The sequence below is a fragment of the Myotis brandtii genome, unplaced genomic scaffold (assembly GCF_000412655.1).
Source record: "Myotis brandtii unplaced genomic scaffold, ASM41265v1 scaffold456, whole genome shotgun sequence".
Classification (NCBI taxonomy): domain Eukaryota; kingdom Metazoa; phylum Chordata; class Mammalia; order Chiroptera; family Vespertilionidae; genus Myotis; species Myotis brandtii.
Window position 1 is genome coordinate 2,838,709 of NW_005367431.1, and position 17,848 is coordinate 2,856,556.

Genomic DNA, 17,848 nt, shown 5'->3' on the forward strand with positions numbered 1-17,848 from the left:
GCGGCTCCGGCTCTGGGCCCGCCTCCTGCTCGTAGACCTGTGCACCCCCGGGGCCGGGGGCTGGGGTGGGGCACAAGCTGCTGAACCAGCCCCTCCGAGCCCGCCCTGCACACGTTTGGAGAGGCTGGTTTGCAGCCCCCTGACCTGAGGATCGGGGCCCTAGTGCCGCCCTGGGTTGCCCGGAGAGACCACCTGCCCCCCCACCCCCAAGGCCGGAGGAGGAGGAAGGTCAACACAGATGGTTGGAGCCCCTTAGAGTTGCCTCTGATCCCCACGACCTCTCTGTGCTCCCCAGCACACATCCGCCCACTCACCTTCCTGGGCCCGAGGCTCCTCCTCATGATCTGATGCTTTTGGGGGGACATATGGTGAGGGGAGATCACGTCCCTGAAAGAAGCAAGGGGCAGAGGTCACAGTGGGAACTAGTGATGAAGGGTTAAAGGTTATGATGGGGTCATAGGTCAGGGGCTCCAGCTGGCTGCCCCGCTTTAGATTTAGCTCAGCCACCAGGGCAGGGCTGCAACCAGCTGCAGGACCCGTCGGACCTGTACTTCACACCCCGTCACACTTCAGCGCCTGCCCTGCCTGACTCCAGCGTCCCATTAGTGGGGGACAGTAGCATCTGAGTCCCGGACCGCGACCTGCTCAGTCCCTACTCCACAGTAACAGCCAGATTCCGGGACTTTCTTAGGGGTCCATACTCCCATTTGACAGAACAGGATGACAGACACAGACCTGATTCTCAGGCTGGGTCTCTTTCCCAGCACATGCCACCTCTACTCTCCGGTACGTTCCTTTATTAGTTCAGTCACTCATCACTCACCTCCGCCTCCGCCTCACTGAGCCTCTCCTCAGGGGCCTTGTCTATGAGGAGTCTAGGAGTAGGGAGAAGCAGTTGTCAGGGATGGGACCCCGATGACTGGTAGGCACCCCCCGCCCCCCGCCACTGCTACTCACCTGGGCTCCAACTCCTCTTCAGTCTCTTCCCCGGCAGCCTCGGTTTCCCTATTGCTACCCAGAGCTTGTTCTCCTGCATGCAGGTGAGAAGCTCTGTGAACCCCCCTCCACAGAGGGGTAGTACTGAGGGGTGGTACCCGACCAAAGGCACACAGTACCAGGGGCAGCTGGGACTGGGACCCAGGGGCCCTCTACCTGTCCACATACACTGGGTGCCCCGGCCTGCACAAGGCTTGTCCTGCCCTGAGGATCTCTCACCCTTGGAGCTCTTCTTCCTGCGGATAGAGGCTCGGACAAGGTCAGAGCCAAGGTGGGCATGGTGGTGCCGTCGGGCGCGTGCTTCCTGGAACCAGTCCCCCGTCAGGATTTTCAGCTGCCCAGGGTCTGCCAGTGAAGCCCGGAGCTTGCTGGAGGATTGGGAGGGGCGGGGGGCATGGCTGTTACCATTCACCCAGCCAACATTCCTGCCACCCACCATGTGCCAGGCCCTGTACCTGGGGCCAGGGACACAATAGCAAATCAGACTTGATCCCTGCTCTGGAGGAGCTCAGGCTGGTGGGGAGACCGAGTCCAGAATAGACAGGTATATTATAGTGAGGTGGGTGCCATGATGGATATAAGAAGTGCCAGTTTTGCCTGTGGGAATTCAGGAGGACTTCCCAGAGGAGGCAGCATTTGCATTACCTCTAAAAGGACTAATTGGATTTCTTCAGGTAGAGAAGGAGAAGAATTTATTCATTAAAGTGACTACTATGCCTAATCCCTCCTAATTTTATAAGGTAGGATTCCTTAGCCCCACTTTACAGATGAGAAGTCAGGTGAATTGCCCAAGGTTACATCGCTAGGAGGTGTCTGTCCCCAAGCACTACTTGTAAGTCCTGTGCTCCTCTGCCACTGGGCTCTTCCAGGAAGCAGGAACGAAAGGTGGGTGTGTTCAGGGACAGTGGAGCACCTGCATGGCTCTAGTGGACACTGTGTGTGTCAGGGGTGGTGGTTACTGGTGGAAGATGAGATGGGGGAGGCTAGCAGGGACCAATCAGGAAGGCCTGTGGACCACGCTCCGGGCTTGCCCCTAACACATGATGCTGAGGAGCCAGGAGAGGGTTCAGCGAGGCATATGAAGGACGGATCTGAGGAGCTCCAGCTGCGGTATGGAGGGTTGGCCGGAGCGGGCAAGGCCGGAGGCAGGGAGGCTGGGAGAGGTGATAAGCAGAGCTGGCCAGGGGTACAAGGAACCAAACGGCAAAAACGAGAACTACTCAGATATCTGACAGGCTGCAGGTTGGTGGGGGCAGGGTGGGCCCCCCGGTGCCTGAGGCCCGCACCTCTCGCCCTACCTCACCTGACGCGCCCCTCCTCCAGCTGGCGCAGGTGGGCATCTCGCTTCAGGACCTCGGCAATGGCCTCCTGCTCCTCCTCTGTCAGGAAGCTGAGGTCCAACAGCCCATCGGCCTCGGGCTCTGGCTCATGCGCCATGAGGAGGTAAGGTGGGGCCCAGAGCCCCTCTTGAGATGGGTGGCCCCTCTGAGGCATCAGCTGGGGCAGTGCCCCCACTGGGCACACATGGCTCCCTGGGGACAGACTTGGGGTCAGGTCAAGCCCTGCTCAAATATAGGGCACATCCTGGAATTGACTGCCTCTTTCTGCCCAAATGTATTCTAGGTGGTGGGCAGGATACCACCCAGGAAGGCTGAGGTCAAGGTGGCATGAGATGCACCCTTGGACACATGTGTACACTATACCGGGACACATGCGTACACACTGACACATGTAAATACACCAGTCACACATACACACTGATGCCTGTACAAGGTCAGGCACGCACACACCTGTTACTCCATGAAGGGCCCTATGTGGTCATGCCCAAACCAAGAGATGATCTAACACAGCTTTAAGCCTGCACACAGGCCCATGCCCACGAAGGGAGGCAGGACCCACAGGGCGGGTTCACCTGTACAAGAATAAGTCCTGGGACAAAGACTTGTCCCTAGATATCCACAGACCACACGGACCTTTGCATACACAGTGCTCCCCCAACTGGACTGTGAGCTCCTTGAAGGTAGGGACAGGCCTTCACCCCCAAAGCCAGTACTTTGCACACAACAGATGGTTGGTAAACGTTTGATTAATTAAACATTTGCACACACCTGGGGCATAAACACACACAAAACACACACAAAACACATATCTGCTCACCCCCTGTCCTGGAACCTCCTACGAAACATTTGCACACACCTGGGGCATGAACACACACAAAACACACATATCTGCTCACCCCCTGTCCTGGAACCTCCTACCGTGGCTCCCCTCCCTCCACCCTTCACCTCCACCCTGCCCTGGCCCATTTGGTCTTCCTGTCTGAGGCAACCTCCTCCCCAGTCTACACCCCCAACTTCCTCCCCCCGCACCGAGGCAACGGCCGCACCCACCCCCTCCCACAGACCAGGAATGCCCCAGCTGCCAGCCCTGCCCTCTTCTCCGGACCCCCTGAGCCCCTGGCTCTGGCCACGTGGGTCCCCCACCCTCCCTGACCCAGGACTTGGCTAGGGTCCCGGTGGTGGAGGCCAAGTGCTGGCAAAGCAGCTCCAGCTGCTCAGGTAGAATGGTGACTCCGGAAGCAAAACATTTGCTCAGCCCTGAGGGGCGTGTGGACGTGGCAAGGGGCCCATGACTGGGCCACGAGCAGAGCAGAGCAGAGCCATGGTCTGAGCCCACTGGGTGGTCTCTCCCATCCCTCCTGTCCCCTGCCATGCCAGGGCACCAGGCTGGGCTGCATGGGAAGGCAGGTCCTGGCTTGTGCCTGCTGCCCGCGCCCTGTGCCCTCCCGGCTGAGTCAGTGTCCAAGCCCAAGCGAGCCCTCTCCCCGGCTGCCCCACCCTCACCTGGGAGCCTGGGGTTCCTGCATGTCTCCATCAGGCATTTGTATGGCCTGTGTGAATGCCTGCATGCTCCACGTTAACACTAGCTCCTGCACATCTACTGTGTTCAAGGTACTGGGTGTTGCAAACACATCGTTTGGGGCTCTTCTGTGGCTGCTGGGTGAGCCCACGGTGATGTCTCTGCTGAGTTGTGCTGTTTTGACCATCGGTCCAGCAGGCATGTCTGGGTACTGAGGATCGAGAAGACTGTATATTTTGCTGGTGTGAATATCATATCACTGCCTGTGTGTCATGTCACGGTGTGATGCTGACTGGTGGCTGTTGTCTGTGTGATGTGCTCAGTGACTCTCTAGGTGATAGTGTTGTATGGTGTGTGCACTGTGTATTTCCTACTGTGCTGTATGTGTAACTGAGCTGTGTGTTGTAGTGTGTACTCTGGTACCCTCAGGACCACCAGGTGTGTGTATGTGTGCGCGTACACACATGTGCACACGCATGTGTATGGAGGTGAGAGGACATTCTGTAAAACTGACCCTGCTCTTGTCTTGTCGGTCTGCCTGGGGCTGGGCAGTGGGCACCTGAGCTCAGAATCCCCAGCAGCACAGGCCTTCCTGCTGTCCCCTCTCCTTCCAGAGGCAGAATCAACAGGTCCTTCCTGCTCTGTTTCAACACTATGGGACAGATCCATGGGTCAATACAAGGGTGTCTCCATCTGTCCGGCTGTTCCATTCTCAGACACACTCCTGCACCCCCCCACCCCCCAAGGTCCCAGAGGGTGCTCAGGATACCAGGTGGCAGTGCCTGCCCTTTGGGACACTGGCAGGGGACCCCCGTCCTGAAGCAGGTTACCTGTAGGGATCCAGTATGGAGGGGACACCTTCGTAGGTGGCCCCAGCTCCCCTGGCAGCCGAGTTTCAGGGACCAGGAGAAGAGCAGTGAGGGACTAAGGCTGACTCAACCGCAGCGAGTAGCTGCCCCACTAGGAGGAGGAAACACCTTCTCAGGAGGGCCTGATGCAAAACCGGGCCTGGATTCTGGTTCCCCAGGGGTGCGTGCGCCCTAGTCTCTGCTTTCAGAAAACCCAGAGCGGATTTGCTGGGCAGGAGAAGCCTGGGACTTGGCCCCAGCTCCACTGCCAACCTACTCTGTCACTCCTGTCACCCTTGGGCCTTGGCTGCCCCATCTGTAGAATGAGTAGCTGCCCACCCTACCCGCTGAGGCGCTGATGGGAACTTGCTTTGAAAGCAGTTAGAAGCCTTTATAAGAACCAGGGTAATGGAAGGATTGCCCACTGCAGTCAGACAGCCCTGAGTAGCTCCTGCTCTGCCACTATGTGACTTTGAGCAGGTCTCTCAATATAAGCTGCAATTTCCTCCAGTGCAAACTGGGCAGCAGAGTGCGAAGAGCCTATTATAAGGGAAATGAAAGTGCCTGGCACAAGCTGGCATATAGTGGGTACCAGGTGATCCCTCTCCAACATAGTCCCTTCTCACAACCACTGCCCCTCTGTGTCCACATATGCCTCCTGGGAAGTGCTGGCCACAGCAGCGAGGCTCCCACACCCTCTGTCCCTGGGGAATCCCTTTGGGCATCCCATTCTGCTCTCAGTTCTGCCCTACCCTGCGAATGGCTTTGGGCCCTAGATTACATTTACTTTAAGACCATGGACCAAGGCCACACAAAAACTTTGAGACCCCACAAGTCTGCTTCATTCCACTCTGCCTGTCATGCTACTTGGTATGGATTGTCCCTTCTTGGTATGGATTCAAGGGCCAGACCCCCAAGAGAGGAGGTGGGGCCGGGAGAGGACTAAATGACACCCCACTCCTTTCCTCCCTCCTCAGAACTGGCTCCAGTAATGTTATCACCACTCTGAGCACCTGGGGGTCACTCATCTGCCCCAGCCCAAGGCCCATCCTTCCCCACTCTTTTGCAAGTCAGTTTTCTTTTCTGAGCCTCTTTTTACTGATCTGTTAAATGGAGGTAATCCTTTCATTTATGGTTTTCACTACAATTCAATGAGATCCCTTCATAAATAAACATATGCAGGTACCACTGTCCTCAGAGCCTTACTGCTGACTACTCCCTGTCCCTTCACAGCCCTGGCCATCTGTGTTCCCTACCCCCCACTGCAGAGTGCTTCCCCGCCTGCGGCCACCTGCTTGTGGGCATGGGCTCAGTGCCTATGCGCTGTGGCCAGCTGCTTAGTGCCCCAATCCTTCGGAGACACAGCCCCTCCCCACTTCCCTCCCTGTGCTCCAGCGATGCCATCTCACAGGGTGGTCCCGAGTGGGGGCTGCAGAGCCAAGCTGCTGGGTTTGAACATGGTGCTACTTGTCCTACCTCAGTTTACTTCTCTGCTTATTTGTTCATTGGTAAAATGGGGATGATACACTGACCTCACAGGCTCCATGACAAGGCTGTCAAACGGCCAGTTCTCAGTAACTGCTGGGTGATTTCACGGCCCCTGTTCATGTCCTTTCTCTGCAAGGCTAACTGAAAGCCCTGCCGGGCAGGAGGCCTTAAAACATTTCCCTCTTTTGCTGTGATTTTTCTCTGCACCGGAACTCACCCTCCCATCCCTCCCCGCACCAATCAATTCTCAGATGGACCCCACTATGCAAGGAAGATGTTTGAAAATGGAATTTTTCTGAAGTGGGGAGGAACTTCAGGCTTGGAAACCACAGCACTGCGGGTCTGGGGTGAGCTGGGATAGCTGATCCAGGGCTCTGGGGGCCAACAGCTAGAGCCGTCCTCAAAGCCATTCTCAGGATGAACACAAAGGGCTCAAGATCCAGAGACCAAATCCTTTACTAGTTCAACTAAGTGACACACGGCATAGGGCAAGGTTAGGAGACTCCTCCAAGGAAGTGACTTTTAAACTGGGCTTGGGCAGAAAGGCCATGATTTTAACACGGGAAGCACAGGACTGTAGTGGGAGGAGGCTGGAGGGCAGGGCGTGTGGAGTGGAGAATGCAGGGCCCGGAAGGCCACAAGTGGAGGCACAGTGGAGCAGGACAGCGACCGGATCCCTGGGGGTCAGCACAAGGAACTTGGCCATGTGACTGATGAACTGGCAGGAGCCAGGGGCTGGGGCTCTCTCAGCTTATCCCAAACTGTAGACCCCTGGGCTGTGGCCTGCTCAGCCCCAACCCCAGTCCTATTGCCAAGTTCCTCCCCACAGGGAGTGTGGGAAGGATTTCAATGTTCATTTGCCTTGAAGAGAAAGCTTTGGGATGGTGGGTGAGGGACTCCCAGAGCCTGGGCCCAGGGCAGGATGCCTGGGGGATGCTCCGACCCTGGAAGCCAGGCAGTGGGTGAAGACTTAACCAGACCCCTTGCCAGGGGCAGAGGTACCAAGGACACCAAGGAGATACGAGTTGAAGAAGTGAAGGGAGAAAACAAGGACAAGGCACTTTCTGGAGTTAAAATTCTTTATTGTCCTGTCCAGGGAGCCCCCCACACAGGAATCCGTGGGGCAGGGGTGAGGGGCAGCACAAGCCCTTCCCACAGCGCGAAGAGAAGAGGGAGCCCTGGTGAGGAGGAAACAGCTCCCCTCAGCTCCGTGATGGCGCTGGCTGCTCTGGCACATCTTGGACCCAAGGGTGCCATCCCGAGTGAGGCCCACACCTGGGCCGGGGCCAGGCTTTGTTTCCGCTGCTCTGGTCTGCAGGGCGTCACTCTGGACACATCAGTGTCACTCATCTCTCCAGCCTGACTGGGGGGCCCAGGCCCCAATTTGCTGAGGGATGTGGGCTCCAGTGGGAGATGGGCCCTGGGAGAGTGGGTAGAAGGGGCTGCATGGTCTGGAGGGCCCCAGGAGATGGGGCACAAACTACCCCTAGTGCAGCTTCTGGCCAAAGGGGGCCACCCAGCCCTGCTGGACCATTCCAGAGGCCAGCGGAGAGGCCCAGGTGGCTTAGCTTATGGAAACTTCCTAGTGTTCCCCGCCCCCCCAGGACCGAGCCCTGGCAGGAGAACAGGCTCCAAATCCAGCTCTGACCCGTCTGGTGGCTCCAAATGCCCTCCCCTCCCCACCAGGCACTGAGCTGAGGCAGCACAGGAGCAGCTACAGGGAGAAGTTAAAGCCTTTCCAACAGATGGGCAGAGAGGGTGCCTCAAGAACAGGGGTCACCGGCCTGGGGAGGAGGGCACAGGGAACTTCTGAGTGACCAGTGAGACACAATATGCAACCACACCCCCCGCCCCCCTAGCCCTGCTCATCCTCAGCCTATTCCAGCCCACCTGGCCCAGACTCTTGGCTCAAAACCAGCAGCAGGCCCATCCCTGCCTTTTGGGGAGAGGAAAAGAATCTGGAACCAAAAGGAGTGGCAGGTCCAGGGCCACGAGGCAGCCATCACCGAAGGTTAAAGACCAGGCTGGCAGTTAAGATGATGCCCAGGAGGAGGACGAAGGGTAGCCAGGTCTTCACGAAGGCCCCGACGCTGAGAGGGGAGGGGAGTATTGGTGGGAAGGGCCGGGTGAGGGAGCCACCCCAAGCCCCATCCATCCCAACCCAGGAGGGGCTGTTGTCCCCAAGGAAGCTCCTGGAACCATGCCCTCACCCCATAATTTGGTCCACCAAGGGACTGGCTGGGCCTGGCACCCACTATGGAGGACTGCCACCTATGGTCCTTGGCAGGAGATGCTCCAGGCTCCTGGTGGAGACGTGGCACCTCCCTGGGTGGGTGACAGATGTGCCCACCTTCTCTAGAACTTATTGGTTCCATCTACCACCACCCCAGTCTCTGGGGAGAGGTCTCCAGTCAGAGGACCAGGCCCTTGTCTGGGCATGAAAGCCAGGAGCACCGGCTGCACACAGCTTTCCTAATGGGGCCCCCGAGGGGGGAGGAGTCAGCAAGAGTGAACAGTGTTGTGGCTGGAGTCAGGGCTCTGGGTACAACCCCGGCTCTGCCTCAGTGTGTGCGTGGCCAGTTACAGACTTCTCAGGGGACCTCTGAAAGCCTCTGGACTGTAGACTCCCGAGAGCCTCCTTTTCAGAAGCTCTCAATGATGAGCGCAGCTGAGAAAAGCCTGGAGAGGTGGCCTGGCTGCCAGGGGCGTGCTGGCTCCAAGTGGGCAGGTCATTCACCCTCTCTGAGCTGCCTTTATCTGTGAATTGAGACTAACACCTTTGACCTCACACGTCATGAAGCTGTGACCTCCAAGGTCCTCCTGAGCCACCACTGGGGCCCACCTGCTCAGAACCCTGCCTCAGACGCTGGAAGCTGGGAAGGGACCCTGTGGGGCAGTCACCCACTCTCCTGTGAGGGTCTACCTGTGCACCCACAGTCTCTCCAAGGAGCCAGAATCATTACCCACATTTTACCAAGAACAGCTGCAGCTGAGAGCCAAGGCAGTCACCCGAGATCTCACAGAGAGCAAGTGACAGAGCTGGGCTTGGGACCCGGTGCAGCTGACCTTTAGCACAGCCACCTCCTTGTCCACCAGGAACTCAGCTAGTTCTTCTAGAACCTTCAACATCTCCAAGGGGTGGTGGGAGGTGGGTAGCTCACCTGACATACTTGCCATAGAGCAGGCAGAAGAAGCAGACTGTCACCATGTTCCAGTTGGTGCTATTGTTGTAGCGCATCAGGTTCAGGGCCAACGCCACGTGTGAGTGGCAGTTGTCACAGCAGAGGTTGTGCTGGAGAAGCAGGAAGGAGGGGTCATGCAGGGCTGTGGGGGAAGCTCCCACCCTGGCTCCCACCCCCAGGAGCGGCTCACCTACCATGCGGTGCTTGTACTCCTCAGAGGCGTCGTGCACAGCTGTGTCCCACGCATTGGGCCCGCTGGCGTATACCCGAGCAGGGTCCAACTTCCAGTACCTGAGGGGAGAGGGGGTTCTGGGCACTGGCTCAGCTCCACCAACGTTCCCTGGTGCCCGCTCTGCGCAGGGCCCTGAGCTGGGTATTGAAATTGCAGGGGACAGCCAGGTCCAGGGCCGTGTGACAGTGTGATACGCCCAATGCCAGGTGGATCCTGGGGAGGACATGAGCTAACTCAGCTGGGGTGACACCGAGTCCAGCCCGAAGAGGAGTTAGCCAGGCACAGAACAGGGAGTGGGTACCCTAGGCAGAGGGAACAGCCTGAACAGAGGAAGAGGCACAAAACTGTGCAGTATGTAGCCAAGATCAAGGGAGGAACAGGGTGATGGGATGCCAGGAGGTGAGGCTGGAGATACAGGTAGAGCCATGTCGTAGACGACTTGACTATCACCCTGAGGAGTTTATCCATCAGAAAGCATTCCCTCCCATCCCCCCACAAGGAGATCAGGGTGAGTGGGAGAGCAGCCAGGGAAGCTAAAGCTCATAAACCTCAAGCTGGGTGAGACCCCTGAGGGAGTGCTGGGAGGTCAGAGCGCCCTCTGGCTGCTGTGAGTGGAATGGCTTGGTACCGAAGCCTAGAGCCGCGATTTTCAACGGGTGTGCCCCAAGAATTTTTAAAGCACTGCAATACCTGACCATTTAGTCAGGGCACTGATCTCTTTTCCCTTAGACTGTCAAATTAAAAAAATGACAACAGCTAACACAACAATAGCTGTCTGGTGTCAATGAATAACAAGTATTCTTTTTTTTCTTTTTGTCAAATCAGCCAAAAATTTTTTGGGTGTGCCACAGAATTTTAGTAATTAGTTTATGTGTGCCAGGATATGAAAAAGGTTGAAAATTGCTGGCCCAGACACAGGGGACCAGTGAGAAACCACCACGGCCTGGGCGGGGGCTGCTCAGGGGTTCCTGCCCAGAAATGGGTGCCGGGAGCTTCCCACAGCAGCCTGGCAGCAGACACCCAGCTCAGAGGCCTGGGCCCACATGGGCAGGTGCTGAGGAAGCCGCAGGCTGCCCCTGCTGGGTGCGACACCCACTACTCCTTGGGCCCAGCCCTCCAGGGTGCAGCCTCTGGCAACAGAGCACCTGATGCTGTTCCGAGCACACAGATGACAGAGGCACTGCTACTCCTTGGGCCCAGCCCTCCTGGGTGCAGCCTCTGATGCTGTTCCGAGCACACAGATGACAGAGGCACTGTCACCAGAACCACGTTTGAGGTGGGCCCCCGAGAGAGAGAAATTAAAGCCAGCCAGCAGTAGCTCCCAGAGGACTTGAACTGCTTTTATTCTCTCCGACCAGAACTTTCCAGGGGAGTTCCAAACAATGCCTCCTACACCTTAAATGGTGTGTTCACTCCTTGAGGGACAGGAGAGAGAGTCTAGGTTGTGGAGTGAGACAGACCTGGGTGTGAGTCCCAACTCTGCCACTTCCTGTGTGGTCTTGACCAAGTCTCTTCCCTTTCCTCACCCTTCCAATGGAGCTGAAAACACGACTTTGAAGAGCTGAGGCAAGGTCTAGTTGGCCTGTGGATAAAGGACCCAGCCAGGAGGAACCTGGCCCTAGGGCCAGTCACATGGGTGTTCTCACTTACTTGACAGGCTTCCCAAAGGCCATGTTGTCTTCCTGTTGAGGGACAAGAGCAGAGGTCAGTGGGGAACCCACATCCAGCCTGGAAGATAGACCGGGGTTGGCGGTGGAAGTGCAGTGACTTAGGAGGTATGTCGGGTGGGCAGCAGTGGGGCCCGGGCCCTGCTCTGGGGCGGGTCGGTTTGTGAAGTGCCAGCAGCAGCATGTTGGTGGAAAGAAGGCAGCATGGCACAGAGCCCTGTACACCGAGACCAAAGACTCGGGGTGCCAGCCACAACTGCCCCTTGGTGTGGCTCCTAGTGAATTCTCTCACTCTCTCTGGGCCTCATTTTCTTCAAGTTCTCTGGTCAATTTCTGATCTTTGATGACAGGGAGGCAGTTCCTTCCTGGTATGAATGAGGACACCCTGACCTCCTGACCCAACAGCAGTGCCCAGAGAGCCCGTCTCTGCATCTGCCAGTCCGACTGCATTCAGAGCAGGACAGGGAAGGGGGGAGGGGGGTGAGAGGCCTTCCATGAGGGAGGCATTTTAGCCAGGTCCTAGACCTGCCACATGAGATGTGTAGGGACAGATTCTGGGTTCAGAATCTGCTGACAGCTGGTCAAAGATAAATTATCATAAAAGTATATGACAGTGAAAGCAATGGCTATGAAAGACCTTTCTGTGTAAGATGATCATGACAACTATTAATATAAACAGGCTGATGCCACCATATACCCCCTTTGCTTCAGCTTCTGATGAAGCTGCAACCTCGAAATAGCCAGGAACAAGCCCACTACAGCCATTTTGGGCACATTCCCCCCAAAAGACCTGATAACATAGCTGATTCATTGTAGGAGGCCCACCCCCTCTCTCCATGGCCACACCCAGGGAACCATGTCAGCCTCCCCTGTGTCCCCAGCTTGTGACTCCCACCTTCTGAAGGTCCGGAGATGTGGTTCCTGGATGGTCTGACTCCACTCTTGCCTCTAACCCCTACCCATGTCTCAGTACCCAAGGGGTGGGCAAAGGGCTGGGTCAGTTACTTAAGAATCCTTCTGGCCACACTGCCCTCCTGGCCTGTCCTGGAGGCAAGAGAAGGGGTAAAGGCGTCAAACACTGGTGAGGAGCAGAGGGCCAGGGCCCGGGCTGCGTGCTGGCTGCATTCTCTTGGGTCTCAGGGAGATAGGGAGCTGCCTGCAGGCAAGACAGGCCAACCGTCCACTTAAGCCTTGGAACCCTCCAGAGGGGGGAGGAATGGAGACTCACCGAGACAAAGTAGGGGCCAGCAAAGTCCCGAATGACTCCTGTGGACGTGCAGATGCCCATGTGGCCAATGATGGGGAAAAACCACCTGCGAGAAGAAAGGACGGGGAAGGAGCTGAGCTTCGGGGATCTTGCAGCCGGTTAGACAGACGGCAGGGACACTCCATCCAGTGTGAGAACATGCGACTGGAGCTGTGTGTGACGGGTGCCAAAGGGTGGCTGGAGGGGCTGGGGAAGCACAGAAGAGGGGCGAGTGCCAGTGAACAGTAAAGGGAGACCACCCCACAGAACGGCTAGAACCAAAAGGACGATAACGTTGAGTGGGTGAGGATGAGGAGCAACCGAACGCTCATGCACGGCTGGTGGGAGTATAAACACTTTCGAAAAACTGGCCATATACTCTATGCCTCAGCAACTCCACTGCAGAGTATACACCCAACGGAAACAATTGCCCTGTACAAGAAAGTTCATAGCACCTTTATGTAAAATAGCCAGAAACAACATTTTTCAAAACTCATTGAACTTCACACTTAAAATATATGCACTTTATTATTTATCAGCTATCCTATATAATAAAAGCCTAACATGCAAATTGTCCCCTCGGGAGTTCGACCAACTGGGAGTTCGCCCGCTCGTTATAATGTGCGCTGACCACCAGGGGGCGGCGTGGAACGAAGGAAGGCCCCAGCTGGCAGCCAGAAGGCCCCGATTGGCCCTGATCTGTAGCCAGGCCTAGGGACCCTACCCATGCATGAATTTCATGCCCTGGGTCTCTAGTATCTCAATGAGTAAGTAACCTGGGGTACAGCCATTTAATGAAATAGTAGGTAACAATGGAAAACAATAAATTTCTGCTACACACAACAGATTCTCACAGATATAAGGCAGAGTGAAAAAAGGAATATACATACTATTCTGTTTATATGAAGTGCAAGAAAAGGCAGAAGTAATCTATAGTTCTGGAAGGCAAAAGAGGGGTGATCTCCATGGTAAAACTGACCAGCATAAGGAAGCCCTTTGGGTACTGCAAATGTTCTCTAACTTGACCTGGGTGACATAAGTATATGTATGTAAAAACTCACTGAGTCCCATATATACTTAAGATTTAAACATTTTATGGTATATGTTATAGCTCAATAAAAAGTTATTTTTTTTTTAAAGGTGGAGGAGGCATTTAAACCAATCAGGGTGTGTGTGTGTGTGTGTGGTTCAGGGAAGGCTTCTCTGAGTAAATGAAGAAACAGTATGTGCAAGGGTAGAGATTAGGACAACAGCATGGTGAATTCCAGGAACTAAAAATTCAAATTCTTAAAAGTCATGAGCATTTAAAAAACCCAAATCTCACATGGACCCCAATATGCAAACCATCTAGGAATCCCAGATTAGTCTGCAGTCTGAAAAGCATGGCTCTAAGAGCTGGAGAGACTGATCCATTTTAAGGGCTGGCAGAGCCACTGGCCAGGTGCTGGTCTCAAGGCTGCACCCTGCTAGGGAGGTGGGGCAAAACCTGGGGAGTTGCAGCTCAAGGAAGTGATTATGTGGGGCTGGGGCAGAGTCAGTAAAGACTTCACAGATGAGGTGGCTTTTAACTTTACCTGTGAAAGAACAGGGTGCCAACAGGCAGGAAGCAAAACTCTAAAGCTGCAAAGTGCTGCATGTGTCTGGAGAATGGGAGGGGGACAGGAGTGGAGGGAAGGACAGTGGTGAATTCAGAGGTTATTCTGAAATAATGGCAAAAGATGATGGTGATCCTGACCACAGAACTGGTGGTGGTGGTGAGAAGCCAATGGATTAAAATATCTTTGTTTTTTAATTAATTATTTATTTAAAAAACATCTTTTTATTGATTTTTAGAGAGAAAGGAAAGGAGAGGGAGAGAGATAGAAACATCGATGAGAAACATCATCAATCGGCCGCTTCCTGCACATCCCCTACTGGGGACTGAGCTCACAACCTGTGCAAGTGCCCTAACTGGGAATTAAACCAGTGACCTCTCGGTTCCTGGGTTGACACTCAACCACTGAGCAACACTGGCTGGGCTAAAAGATCTTTAAAAGAAAGACTGGACAGTTTTATCATTCTCCATAGGATACAGGTCTCCCAGGTCTGCAGCCTGAGCACCTGAGAGGATGGGGCCAGAGTGTTTTTTTGAGAACATAATTCAGATTCCATCATTCCTTTGCTTAACACCCATTAATGGCTTCCTATTACACTTTAATCTCCTTTCAATAGTTTCGCCCTACTTACCCCTTGAAGTCACCTCATGCCTCTCTCTGGCTACACTGCCTGCCTCCAGTTCCAGGGCACCAAATCCTCCCACTTCAACGCTTATTTTGCATTAGTTTCTGCCCAGAACACTCTTCCCCCGGAGCTTTAGAGTGCTGGCCGTTTCTTATTGTTTAGGTCTCAGCTAGACTGTAACTTCGGAGGTCTTCCCTGACCATGCCTTCTACAGTAGCCACACACACCCCCAGGCACCCTAGATCCAATTACTCTGTTTTAATTTTTTTTATAGTACCTACTGCTTTCTGAAATGATGGTTACTTACATGTTTACTGTCTGTCTCCTCCCACGAGTGTATAAGCTACAAGAGAGCAGGATTTTCTCTTATTTATCAGAATAGCCCCTAAGGCAGCGATCAGCAAACTGCGGCTCGCAAGCCACATGCGGCTCTTTGGCCCCTTGAGTGTGGCCCTTCCACAAAATACCACGTGTGGGCGCACACGGACAGTGCGATTGAAACTTCGTGGCCCATGTGCAGAAGTCGGTATTTTGTGGAAGAGCCACACTCAAGGGGCCAAAGAGCCGCATGTGGCTCGAGAGCCGCAGTTTACCGACCACTGCCCTAAGGCAATGCCTAGCATTCAGCTGGAGCTAAGTATTCATTGACTAAATTATGAATGAATGAATGCCCCACATTTAAGAGTAGAGTCAGGCTCTGAAATCAGACCTGGGTTGAGTCCTGACTTTGGTTTTATGTTTTTTTATTGATTTTGGAGGAAGGGAGAGGGATAGAAACATCAATGAGAGAGAAACAACAATCGACCAGCTGCCTCCTGCACACCTCCCACCGGGGATCCAGCCTGCAACCCTGACCAGGAATCAAACCTGTGACCTCCTGGTTCCTGGGTCGATGCCCAACCACTGAACCACACCAGCTGGATGGTTTGGGGCGAGTTACTCATTCTCATCTATCAGTGACAGGTGGATAGTAATGATAATTACCTCAATGAGGGGCTACTGTGAGGATTTAATAGGACATACTTTGTAAAGTGCTTAGCACACTTCCTTGCACTTGGTAGTTGCTCAGTGTTGTTATCATGATGTGTTCAATAAATACTTGCTATCTGATCAGCTGGACTGGCATAGAGTAAGCTGCTGAAGACACATAGTGGCCACAGGATGCAGACTCAGAATTATGAGAAAGTAGTTTTGCTGGTTTCTCAGACCCTAGCCTCAGGGCCCCTCCTGCCTGCCCCGTCCCCCAATTCCTTTCATCTAGTTGGGGAGAAGGTGTGGGAGCAGTACTCCACATACCACAGCTGTGCTGACATCTGCTGATGGAAATTAAGAATGAAGGAATAAAAGCTAGAGACAACATCAGAGCCCTGTGTCCAGGGAAGTCCCTAAACAGAAACTCTCAAAGTATTTGTCAGTCTGGAAGCTTCATGAAGTCAAGCTCCACAGCTGCTTCCTATGCAGATCTGGTATATAATAGGTCCTCAATAACTATTTATTGAATGAATGAATGAGCGAATGCTGGAGCTTCTATCTGGGAAGGTAGAATATCTCAATGAAAAAAGCCCCAACAGACCAACCGGCGGGGCTCAGTGGTTGAGCATCAACCTATGAACCAGGAGATGGCGGTTCGATTCCTGGTCAGGGCACATGCCTGGGTGGCGGGCTCAGTCCCCAGTAGAGGGCATGCAGGAAGCAGCTAATCAATGATTCTCTCTCACCATTGATGTTTCTCTCTCTCTCTCCCTCTCCCTTCCTCTCTGAAATCAATAAAAATATATTTTTTTTAAAAAGGAAAAAGCCCCATGCTGGCTTCTAAGCCTTTATTTCCTCATCTATGAAATGGGATGACAGTATCTATTTTCATTCGGTTGATGTAAGGACTGAATGAGATAGTGAATATAAAATGCTTGGCCCAGAACAGAGTAAGTACCCAACCTTAGCTGTTTCTATTAGTAATAGTAGCTATTATCTGACTTTTCATGAAGAATTATCAACTTCTCTGAGGGGGGTGGACAGATCTTTGGATTCAGCTGCTTCTCTGATCCCCCATCCAGAGAGAGATGACAGCTCTTGTGCCACTTCTATTCCTAGTTCTGTGCTCTAGGTCAGCAAACATCAGTGTGTGATGATGGTGGTTCACCTGTCTCTCTCCCTACTGCTGGAGGGTGAGTCATTTTATGTGCACATGAGCTCTTTGGCTCAGTGGATAGAGCGCTGGCCTGGGGACCAAAGGGTCCTGGGTTCGAGTCCGGTCAAGGGCACAAACCTCGGTTGCAGGCTCCTCCCTGGCCGAGGAAACCAATCGATGTATTTCTCTGTCTTTCCCTCTCTCTCCCACTCTCTAAAAATCAATGGAAAAATACTCTCGGGTGAGGAATTAAAAATAAATAAATAAAAAGGGCATTTAATGATACAGGCTCAGCTTCACCACCTGAGAAGGCATTTCCTACCTTAGAATGTGGCTGTGAAATTCAGAGAAAAATATGAGAGAGAGAGCTTGGGCAACTGTCCAGCACTGTGAGCAGTGGCCATTATCAGCTGTCAAAGGCTGAAGCGGGAGGGCAAACCAGGTCTCCCCAGCCAGAAGCTTAAAAAAAAAAAAAAAAGGCGGCAACACTGCCTGCGTTCTCTCCCGATGAAAGCTAATGCCACAGAAAGCACCTTTGTCTGGGAGGCAAGCACCCTGGGACCTAAACACGCTTTGCAGCTGAGATGGTGTGTAATCTCCGGGGTCATCCGTCAGACAAGGCGTTGCACTCCCAGATCTCTGGGGCCCTAACAATACTGACATCCCAGGGGCGGGTATGCTCCTAACAAACTCCTCCGGACTCGGCGGGGCAGCTCGTGCACAGAAAGAAACGAATAAACCGTGAATGTGAAAATGTCTTCTCAGGCCGTGTCAGGGCCCCTCCTGCGTACGAGCTTCCCAGCCACAGAACCCTTCCCGCTGGTCTACAATCGTCCTTCTCCCTGACTCTGAGGTGCAATGAGGGCGGGGGGCACGACCCACCCTCAACAGAAACCGGCACCGCTCGGGGCCAGGCCTGTGGACCGGGCCCGAGGGAAGGGCTTGCTGTGCATCGGGCCGGAGGCTGGCCCTGGGCGGCCCG

The 17,848-nt window shown here is 54.2% G+C and overlaps 2 protein-coding genes across 2 annotated transcripts in view; both read right to left on the bottom strand.

Moving 5' to 3' along the window:
- SYTL1 (synaptotagmin-like 1) overlaps positions 1 to 4,802 on the bottom strand; it is an 8,890-nt gene extending 4,088 nt beyond the window's left edge. The window contains exons 1-7 of the mRNA XM_014546753.1: positions 4,686 to 4,802; positions 2,300 to 2,528; positions 1,216 to 1,364; positions 958 to 1,030; positions 824 to 875; positions 315 to 387; positions 3 to 60 (exon numbers count right to left, since the gene is read on the bottom strand). Of these exons, the coding sequence (XP_014402239.1) occupies positions 3 to 60; positions 315 to 387; positions 824 to 875; positions 958 to 1,030; positions 1,216 to 1,364; positions 2,300 to 2,490 (596 nt within the window). The 5' untranslated portion in view covers positions 2,491 to 2,528; positions 4,686 to 4,802. The remainder of the gene's footprint in view (positions 1 to 2; positions 61 to 314; positions 388 to 823; positions 876 to 957; positions 1,031 to 1,215; positions 1,365 to 2,299; positions 2,529 to 4,685) is intronic.
- Positions 4,803 to 7,256: 2,454 nt separating this feature from the next.
- Positions 7,257 to 17,848, bottom strand: part of TMEM222 (transmembrane protein 222) — a 10,980-nt gene continuing 388 nt past the window's right edge. The window contains exons 2-6 of the mRNA XM_005875134.2: positions 12,501 to 12,585; positions 11,256 to 11,287; positions 9,568 to 9,664; positions 9,353 to 9,483; positions 7,257 to 8,281 (exon numbers count right to left, since the gene is read on the bottom strand). Of these exons, the coding sequence (XP_005875196.1) occupies positions 8,194 to 8,281; positions 9,353 to 9,483; positions 9,568 to 9,664; positions 11,256 to 11,287; positions 12,501 to 12,585 (433 nt within the window). The 3' untranslated portion in view covers positions 7,257 to 8,193. The remainder of the gene's footprint in view (positions 8,282 to 9,352; positions 9,484 to 9,567; positions 9,665 to 11,255; positions 11,288 to 12,500; positions 12,586 to 17,848) is intronic.